The 10,467-nt window shown below is 36.4% G+C and overlaps 1 protein-coding gene and 1 long non-coding RNA gene across 2 annotated transcripts; one reads left to right on the top strand and one right to left on the bottom strand.

Annotated features, from left to right (window-relative positions):
* LOC18775672 (sugar carrier protein C) lies at positions 1 to 2,094 on the bottom strand. Its single transcript, XM_020563518.1, has 4 exons — positions 1,962 to 2,094; positions 1,508 to 1,833; positions 744 to 1,373; positions 1 to 604 (listed from the first exon to the last, which is right to left on the bottom strand). The coding sequence occupies exons 1-4, from the start codon at positions 2,092 to 2,094 to the stop codon at positions 140 to 142; spliced, it is 1,554 nt and encodes a 517-aa protein (XP_020419107.1). The 3' UTR covers positions 1 to 139.
* LOC109949286 lies at positions 2,892 to 4,081 on the top strand. The gene is made up of 2 exons (XR_002271856.1): positions 2,892 to 3,369; positions 3,674 to 4,081. It is a non-coding gene; the product is annotated as an uncharacterized LOC109949286 (long non-coding RNA).

Below are 10,467 nucleotides of genomic sequence, written 5' to 3'. Positions count from 1 at the left end.
TAAAATAAATAAATTTAATCCAATCAGACACATCAAAAAAGAAATCCAGTATCCAACAAAATTTTCCAGACCGAAATTAAACCTAAAAAGTTTATAAAAATTTATAAAATATAGAGAAAATCTAAAACAAAAACAAACTTTAGGCACTCTGTCCTCCCTTGCCCTTACCCATGGCAATGCCTTCATCTTTAACAACATACTTCCGCCAATATGGATGATTCTCCCACACAGTGTGCATTTCTTCAATTGGAACTCCTTTCGTTTCGGGCAACAATTTGTAGATGAAAATGCTCATCACCACCACACAGACTGAGAAGAAGAAGAACAAGCCAAACTTCATGTGGCAGAGCATGGCTGTGAAGACTTGAGCTATGGCAAAGGTGAAGATCATGTTGACGGAGACATTGATAGCCTGAGCAGCAGACCTTACTTCAAGTGGGAAAATTTCACTGGGCACCAACCATCCTAGAGGCCCCCAAGACCAGGCAAATCCAGCAACGTAAACACAGATTAAGAGCACCAAGGGAACTGCAAACCCTAGTGTCAACTTTCCAGGGTTGCCGCTGACCCCAAATTTAACAGCCATAGCAATTCCAACAGCCACCTAAAAATGCCAACAAAAGGAAAAAAAAAAACATTAAATTGTGATTTTTTTGTACGAAATTGAAGGAAGTAAACCATAAAAATAGAAGAAAATAAAACAAAGAGGGAAATAAAAAAGGAACTTGTACTCTTTAACATACCTGCATGAGGAGCATTTGGCAACCACCCTGTAAGAAAAGCTTCCTCCTTCCAACTTTATCAACAGTGAGAATTGAGACAAATGTAGCTAAAGCATTAACCAGATTGGTGATGACAGCTGACATGAGAGAAGCTTTGCTTCCAAACCCCATTGTTTTGAACAAGACAGGAGCATAAAACGTGATCACGTTCATGCCGGTGAGTTGCTGGAAGGCGGGGATGCCGATTGCAAACACAAGCTGGGGTCTATATTTCCTGCTCAACAAGCTAACCCATGGGTGTTTTACCAACTTGGATGCTTCACTGGCCGCAACTAGGTCATTAAACTCCTCATCAACATTAGGAACTCCTCTGAGCTTAAGAAGCTGAGCTTTGGCTTCCTCATGCCTGCCACGCTCGACCAAGGAGTTTGGTGTATCGGGTAAAAACAATGCTCCAACTATGATTATAATGGCAGGGACTGCAGCACCTCCCAAACTCAAACGCCATCCCCCACCGCCTTTGATCTCGGCAAAGAAATAGTTAAGCACACCAGCAGCAAGGATTCCAATTGTGATCGACAATTGGAACATCATGTTGAGAGCACCACGGTATTTAGATGGGGCTGTTTCAGAGACATAGATAGGCACAGACTGCTCAAAAAGAATTAAAACAAATGGATTAGGGTTTGTAAAAAGTACGCGAAATAACAAACTGGATTGCAAATAACCTAAAATTCATAAAGTATAATCTATATAGCAAAAAAGAAAATCATAATCATGGGTACCTGATTGGCACATCCAATACCAAAACCAAGAAGAAGACGACCAACATAAAGCATCCAAACAGCATTAGCAAAGGCATTGACCAAGGCACCAGCCAAGAAAAGAACTCCACCCAAGATCATTGTGAGCCTCCGACCACACACTCTGGTTATAGTTGATGCAAAAATGCATGCAACTAGAGCAGCCAAATATAGCGAAGATGTGAAAAGTGTAAGTGTCTGGCTATCGAATTTGCAGTACTGATCGTCGGAAGGCTTGATCGAAGATTCTTTCTGGTAAACTGCTGGAAAGAACTGTTTCAAGAAAGAGTCCATGGATGTCACACCGCCTGCATAATCACCAAATCAAATACGATGTTATGTATATTCTTATAAACACTGCATGGTAATTCTAGAAATTAAAGGATGCATGCATACATAAAATAAAACTAGGTTGTGAAAAAAAGAAGTTACATACCTGAAACTCCAAGGTCGTACCCAAAAATCAAACCACCGGTAGCCGCAACAATACATGTTATAAGAACCCTAGCTGTGAGTTTACCGGGGTATTGTTTTCTACCACTCGATGGAGCTATACCGCCCCCAGCCATTGTTACCTTCTTCTAACTCTTGCTCTATCTCTTTCACTCAAAAATAAATCTGAGAAAGCTAAGAAAACTACTTGAAGCAATAAAAACTGAACCAGAGAAAACGAAAAGAAAACAACTTGGAAGGATCGATGGAATTAAGCGTACAAAATCAGGTGGGTTTGATAAGGTATTTATAGTGCAAAACCTCCTGTGTCTAGCAGGATTACTAGTACTAGTTAGATAATGAGAGTCTATCAACTTAATCTTATCCGTATTTGTTAATCTAATTAAAATCCTAATGAGATTCTATATTGCTATTGAGAGGACTGATAAACTTTGGTTTTAATTAATGTATTCAAGTAATATTTTTGTTAGCTAATTTAAGGTGACGACTCTTTGGTCAAGTATTTATTCAAAAACTCATTTTAGTATGTCATTTTCTATTTTTTTTTTTTGGGTATCTAATTGGATAGTAAAATTTTAAAAGAACCAATTAGAAAATAACAAGTGACTAAATAGGCTCTATAAGGGCTTTTGTATATTATGTCACGCTAAAATGAGTTTACTAGTGAAATCCTCAATTTAATCTTATCTGCATTAATACAAATAAAGTTATGTTTTTTCGTATTTACATTTTGCTGGAGTAAATGCCAATCCAAACAGTAAAATCCGAACAAGACAAAACAAATTTGATTAGCTAAACATAATATTGCCGTTGGCCTATGATACATTATACATTCATGAAAGGAGATGGACTATCATCCTAAGTTTCCTTAACTTAGGTCTTTTTATTTTATTTTATTTTTTGAAGTCAACAACATAACAATTTCAACTCGAAGAAGAACAATTCTAAAACTTGGGTTGTTGTTGATTAAGTAGGGTTAATTATCGAAACTGGCCTTAAATTATACAGATTCTTATAGGACACGACCAGCCCAGGCACCCAGCCCAAAAATTTTCAAAAAAAAAAAAAGAGACCTATATGTGTTATAAGCCTAGTCCAAAAATAAAAAGAATTAAAAACAAACCCTACCCATATGTTGCCCATCCATGTGGTCCCATCTTTTCTATCTTTCTCTTTGGCCATTAGAATACTTGTTTCTCTCTCTCTCTCTCTCTCTCTCTCTCTCTCTCTCTCTCTCTCTCTTTCTCTCTCTTTGCTACCAGACAGCAGCAGCAAGTTTCTCTCTTCTTCTTTTTTTGGGTCAAATTCTTCTTCTATTGGCTACATCTTCTATTATCTTGGGTGGGCAACTTGGCAACAACATCTTCTCCTCTCCTTTTGTCACCAACAAGGTATCATTCTCATTCTCTCCTTCTCCTTTGCTATATATCTTTAATTATAGTTTTAATTTAAAATTGAGTATTCTAGGGTTTAATTAGGGATGAATTATAATTTTAAGATTTTTTTGAAATTAATTAGGGCTTTGATTAGGGATTTATTCTAAAGCTTTGATTTGAGATTTTGTTAAAATTGAGTATTCTAGTGTTTAATTATGGATGAATTATAATTTTTGATTTGGTTTTGTTGAGATGCTATTATGAGAATTTGTTTGATTTTTTGTTGGTATGTTTGATTAAGTTTTTTTCTAATTCATAGGCTATCTTTTATTATGTCGGATCACAATCGGAATCCCAAGAGAACAAAGAATTTGTTGTCTTTTTTTAAGAAAAAGAATGATGGGTCATCATCTAGTACATTGTCAAAATAATATGCATCTCTTTCCTTGCTTTAAGGAAACCACTACTCTTCCTCAGTTATGTCAACAATTGGTGGAAACAACTTTGGCAGAAAACTATATTTTCCTTGACAGATTGATTCGGTTGGTGTTGACTCTTCATATTTCTACAGCAACAACAGAACGAGCTTTCTCATGTATGAGAATTATTAAGAATTGACTTCGAAGCAACTTAGCTGATGAATTTCTTACTGACTGTATGATCCTCCACATTGAGATAGAGTTTGCTAATAATATCGATAATGCATCGAGAATTGAGGAATTTAAGAGTTCTTCCAAGCCTCGAAAGGTTAAATTTTAGATTTAAATAGTGTTATTTTCTATTGCATTGCATTTACTTTTGGTTTTAGTTTTAGATTTTGTATTTCACTACTACAAAAAGTGAAAAAGACGACCAGAAAACAACGACGGTCTAAGTGAAAACCGTCGTGGTTTATAAAAAGACGACGGTTCTAAAAACACCGTCGTGTAATACAACCTTAGACAACTAAAAAAATGGAGTTTCAAATGGCTGTTCAAAAACAACGACGTACATAATTAAACAACCGACGTCTATTTGAAACAGATTTCCGCAGTGTAAAATCAATGCCAACAAAGAACGGCAGAAGTTATGAATCGACCGACGTAGAAAGTAAAGACGACGATTTCAATAAAAACTGCCGTTTTTACTCATAAAATAACACGACGAGGTTTTCGTATAAGACGCCGTATAATTACAAACAAATCCACGGCTTTAAAATACAAAATATCGCCGTATTAAATTAATTTACAACGACGGAAAATATAAATATAACGACGTCATTCTCGTATAGTTCTACGACGTTATCTTTAAATCGTACAATAAAATTTATCGTCGTATTTATTCATTTTATACGTCGTACCTTTAATTTTAACGGTCGTCTTAATAAGAATTTTTGTTAACAATTTTTTTCTTTGATTTTCTTATCCTACGTCGGTAGATCTACTTAATGACAAGAATTGAAATAACCACGACGGTTTATATAGAACACCGCCGACATAATCAGATTTGTCTGAGATCCCAAGGGTTACGAAATCTTACCAGATGGAACTCTGTTCCACATCATAATCTTAACAGATGACACAGATTTGCAAATATTGCGTCGTGTTAGTTTACAAATTCTAGAACATTAATTTCCCTCATTTTAAATTTCCTCGGGAAAGAAAAATCTATTTATCACGCTTTGGAATTGAAAACTAAAACTGAAAGAATACGGGAAAAAAAACTCTATTTATAATTTAAAATTAAAATCCACGTCGGTTGTAGTACACTTAACGACGTTTAACAAAATAATCTACGTCGGTAATTATAAATCTACCGCCATCTTAACTTAATATAGACGACGAGAAAAGACGACGGTAGAACAGAAAACCGCCGTTGTTTCAGTTTCTTTAACATATCTTTCTGCAGGACTTGTGTAGTTCAAAGCATTGACAATGTCTTCATCATATCTCCCAGAAACTACTGATTCAATTGCCCATGCTTTAGAGGCCATCTGAAGCCATTTCTATTCTTTATCGCATTCTTGAAACCCATCTTCTTCTTCTGAAGCTCTACGGATAAAGGAAGAGGCTATCACAAATCCGACGGATCTTCTTAGGCAAGAAAATCAAGCAGAGGATCAGGCACATCTGATCTTCAGATTTCCCTGAGAAGCGAACTTTCCTTCGACAGCGAGTGGAGGCCAGGCTTGCATCTCTTTTGATGGAAAGCAAGGAGTATTCAGAAGCACTAAGTGTCCTATCAGGCTTGATCAAGGAAGTGAGAAGGCTAGTTGACAAGCTTCTTCTTGTGGACATATATTTGATGCGAGTAAGAGAGGAAGAACTTGGAACCTTAAATGTAAACCGAAAATGAATGAAAGCGACAAATTTATAGAATAAATTTTTAAAACCAACAGCGGTCCTTACAAAACAACCGCCGTTTAAATTGTAAAATCAACGTCGGTATGATCGACGTATATTACAAAAATCCACGTCGGTAAATTAATAAAAACGACGTGTTAAATAATCTACCATGACGCGAGTTATTACTTATGTACTTTAATTTTTGAGTTTACTACGACGGTACCTACAAACTACTGTCGTATTTATTTACCACGTCCGAAGTTAAATGTACCGTCGTATTTTGTAATTTATACGTCGTAGTTATATGTAACCGCCGTATTATTTTTTTGAAATGGTTTTATATGTAAGCAACTTTTCGTCTACTTGACTTACACATTTGTTGTTTTTATATTCTTATTTTATTTAAATCTGTCATCCAAAAAAGAAACTTTACATATTGCAGAATATTAATTTCCTTCGTTTTAAATTTCCTCCGGAAAAAAAACTCTATTTATAACGCACTGTAATTGAAAAATAAACTGAAAGGTCACGGGAAAAAAAATTCTATTCATAATTTAAAAATTAAAATCCACGTCGGTTATATTAAACCTAACGACGTTAAATGAAATGATTCCACGTCGAACGAAAAATATTGCGTCGTGTTAGTTAAAAACGACGTAGTTAAATGTAACCGCCGTATTATTTTTTTGAAATGGTTTTATATGTAAGCAACTTTTCGACTTACACATGCACTGTTTCCAAACCCGATTAAAAATTTCAATCTCCCAGAGAAACCTTTTCGTCTTTTTTCCTTGTCAGAGCATTGTCAGAGTTTCTCATCGTCTTCCTCTCGTCTTCTTCGTCGTCTCTGAACTTAAACATCGATCATCTTCCTCTTGCTTTCATTGCACGCAAAAGGTAAGCTTTCATTTTCACTATTTTGGTTACTGTTTTGCATGCTCATACGTTTTTTGTTTGAAAAATCTTTTTACCTTTTTTCTGGCCAAAATCATTTTACTTCTTTCCAAGTTTGATAAAATATACAGACAAAGAGGGAAAGTTTCCAACTTTGAAGACAACTACATCAACTAAATAAGACGACCGTAGACCACGACGGTTCGTCAGTTGTTCTAGCGTCGTCTGAAAATTGACAAAGTTGTTTTTAAAATAATAGTCTTTTTTTATATGCTTGTTTAATTGCAGGTTTGATTTCTCTGAACAATGGTTTTTGTTTTTCCCTTATTTGATAAAATATAAAGAAAAAGAAACTAGGGTTGGTATCTAATATAGACGACAAAATATCTTATTGTTTTACGTCGTGTGAATGTTAATACCACGACGGTGTATTACTATTGACGTCGTATGAACATAAATACCACGACGTTATATAAATAATAGTTTACCACGACGGTGTATTACTATTGACGTCGTGTGAACATATATACCACGACGTTATATAAATAATGGTTTTAAACATTTATTACGTCTGAGATTATTTCATTGCGTCGTCTAAAATCATATCATACGTCGTATTTTTTTAATACCGTCGTTTGTGTTCTTAATGTTTTCCTGAAATATTTTCACTTGCAGTTTTGTCTGTTAAAATGGTTTCTCAACAACAAACTAAGGATTCTGGCTCCAAGAAGCTTGGAATGGTAGCTCCTCAAGACAAGTCTTCGAAGGAGATGAAGTCTTCGAAGAATATGAAGTTTGCTTCATCATCTGCTGAGACAGAACAAACCAGCCAGACAACAATCTCTGATGATTCAAAGACTGGTCGAGGTATGAGCACAATGCCTCGTGTTGTGAAGAGAAAGCTTCAGAAACTGAGGCCAATTGTTGAGTACAATAAAAGGGGGAAAGGTGTTGGCCAAGCACATATTGAGATGCAGTCGTATATTGGTGTGTTGGCACGCTCCAGGATCCCACTTGTGGACAAGAAATGGTCCCAAATCCCCAAGGATATAAAGGAGCAGATTTGGGAAGCAGTTGACATGGCTTTTGTCGTAGGCCAAGGGGGCAAGACCTCTGTTTTAGCTTCTGCTTCCAAGAAATGGAAGGATTTCAAGTCTACACTAACGAGGCATTATATCCTTCCATACACCAATGACAGGGAGAAATTAAGCCAACCCCCTGAAACATATAAATTCATAGAGAAAGCACAATGGGATGCCTTTGTAGCTTCAAGGCTATCCAAAGATTTTGAGTCTGTGCATTCTCAACATGCACAGATTAGGGAGAAACTCGAGTACAATCATCGATTGTCTCGAAAAGGATATGCTGGATTGGAGGATCAATTGGAGGAAACCATGCCTGGGGTAGAAATTGATCGATCTACCCTATGGAAGAGAGCTAGACAGGACAAACATGGTAACATCCCTGATCCAAAGGTGGCAGAGAAAGCAAAATTAATTGTAAGCCTACTATCACTCTGTTTTAAATTTTTATTAAACTTTGAATTATTCTTATTACGTCGTATGTTATATTTTTCGTCGTGTGAATGATATTACCACGTCGAAAAGTTTTTAAAAACGTCGTTAAAGGTCTAAATAGGAATCACTACTATGTTTTCTGTAATTATAGCATAAGACGTCGGTGGTTCATTTTCGCGTCGTGTGAATGATATTACCACGTCGAAACTTTTTTAAAAACGTCGTTAATGGTCTAAATAGGAATCACTACTCTGTTATCTTTAATTATAGCATAAGACGTCGGTTGTTTATTCATTTCGTCGTTTTAAATAAATAACCACGTCGGTATAACTACCGTCGTGATAAGTTATAATAACGTCGGTTTATACGTTATTGCGTCGTGTGAAATTATATAATACGTCGTTTGTACATAAATAACCGTCGTGTGTTTTTTTGTTTATCTTTTTTTAGGATGAATTGCAGAAACAAGTCTCGGAAGGCAAAGTCAGAGTAGATGGCAGCAATGATGTGCTGACCATGGCTTTGGGCCCCGAGCATCCAGGCAGACTGAGGGGAGTTGGTGCTGGTGTTTCCCCAAGGCAATATTTCAATTTGCCCAAACCACAGAGGGTGAGCTTTGACGACCGTTTGAAGGAGAGTTTAAGAGTTCTCCTTCAAGAAGAGACTAAAAAGATGGAGGCTAAGGCAAGGGAAGAGGCCTTAAGGATGGAGGCTAGGACAAAACAATTGGTAGAGGCTGAGAGGGAGCATTTCCTGAGTCAGCTTTCCCAATTAAATTCCCAATTTGATCCAAGCCATCGCTTAACCCAAGAATTAGCCCAAAGCCCCAAAAATCCAATGTCTGACAAAGCTAGCTGCTCTGGAGGGTGATGTGAGATCCCCTACATTTGGAGGATGATACTGCCCAAAATGGGGAAAACATCAGCCAGATGAAGAGAAGGAAGAAGAAAAAAGAGATGAAGAGAAGGAAGAAGAAAAGGAGAAAGAAGATGAAGAAAAGCATGACGACAAGGTATGTTCACATAACTTTGCCTTTTTTATTTGTTTTTCAAAATTTCAGACGTCGATATTTTTATTTAATCCGTCGTTTGTTTAAAACTTAGACGGCGGACTTTTTTTAAGACGTAATAAAATATTTAAACGACGGTTTTTGCACCGTCGTTTAAATGGTTTCAGACGACGCTTTATTAATAAAACCGTCGTCTTTATTGAATTACCACGACAATTTTTTCACCGTCGTTTAAATCCTTTTAAGACGACGTTTTATTCCTTAAACCGTCGTCTTTATTGAATTACCACGTCATTTTTTTTATTTCTTTAAACAGGTTATTGAAGTTGGTGCTTATTCAAATATGGAGGCGCCATCTTCTTTAAAAACCCTTTGTCGTTTTGTGGAAACGACACTCCTGCCTGAGGATAAGACACTCCAATTTACAATTGATAAGGAGGTGTTTGGTGGTGAGCGCGATACCTTCCTCCTGCCTGAAGATATTACACAATTTGCAGGCATGGAAGAAATTGGAGCTACTGTATTGGCTGTATATATGAGGTTTGTACTTCTAAGATAATAACTCGTTGGTTTATATATTGCGTCGTCTTAACTAACTAACCACGTCGTCTTAACTAACTACCGTCATGATAAATATATTATAACGTCCTTATCTATTTCAGTACGTCGTGTGAAATATTATAATACGTCGTTGTTTTATACATAACCGTCGTGTTTGTTTTTGCTGACTTGTTTATATTATTTTATGTATTTAGGTACTTACACGATGTTTTGAAACAAGCCAATATGTGCAGCATGGTTGGCTTTATTGACCCTGCTACAGTTAGTGCCAACTCTGGCACAATAACTGAAAGATCACGACTGGTAGCAGCTCGACTTCAGAAGACAGACGGTGAACAGCTTTTCATGATGCCTTACAATCCAGGGTTAGTCTCCTTAGGATTTTGTTTTTATGATTTTCAATAAATGACAGCTTATAAACTAACCACGTCGGTGTTTTATTTTATTTAGTCGTTTGAAACTACTAACCACGTCGGTATTTATTTGTCGTCGTGATAAATATATAATGTCGTCGTTATCTACTTTATTTCGTCGTGTGAAATACTATAATACGTCGTTTTTGTAAATAACCGTCGTTTTTATATTAATTTTGTGCAGCCGTCATTGGATCTTGCTGATTGTAAGAGCAAAGAAGGAGACCGTCTATTTTCTGGATCCTCTGCCAGGTCATCGTGTGGTCGACGAAGAGGCGAAAAACATCGTGAACAGTGCTTTAAAAATATATAATACCCACATAGGCCGAGCAGGACGTAAAAATGTAATTTGGAAAACTCTCTCAGGCACACCAAAGCAACCCAGCAATGTCGAA

Source organism: Prunus persica, chromosome G5 (assembly GCF_000346465.2).
Source record: "Prunus persica cultivar Lovell chromosome G5, Prunus_persica_NCBIv2, whole genome shotgun sequence".
NCBI classification, from domain to species: Eukaryota; Viridiplantae; Streptophyta; class Magnoliopsida; order Rosales; family Rosaceae; genus Prunus; species Prunus persica.
The sequence above is the reverse complement of the archived record's forward strand: the minus strand, read 5'-3'. Positions and strand labels throughout refer to the sequence as shown.

What these genes read in the sequence shown, in the direction of transcription:
- LOC18775672 (XM_020563518.1), bottom strand. Translation starts at nt 2,094, where the DNA reads ATGGCTGGGGGCGGTATAGCTCCATCGAGTGGTAGAAAACAATACCCC. An exon ending in GTATTGGATGTGCCAATCAG is followed by an intron (nt 1,374 to 1,507) that starts GTACCCATGATT and finishes CTTTTTGAGCAG; the next exon opens with TCTGTGCCTATCTATGTCTC. An exon ending in GCCAAATGCTCCTCATGCAG is followed by an intron (nt 605 to 743) that starts GTATGTTAAAGA and finishes TGGCATTTTTAG; the next exon opens with GTGGCTGTTGGAATTGCTAT.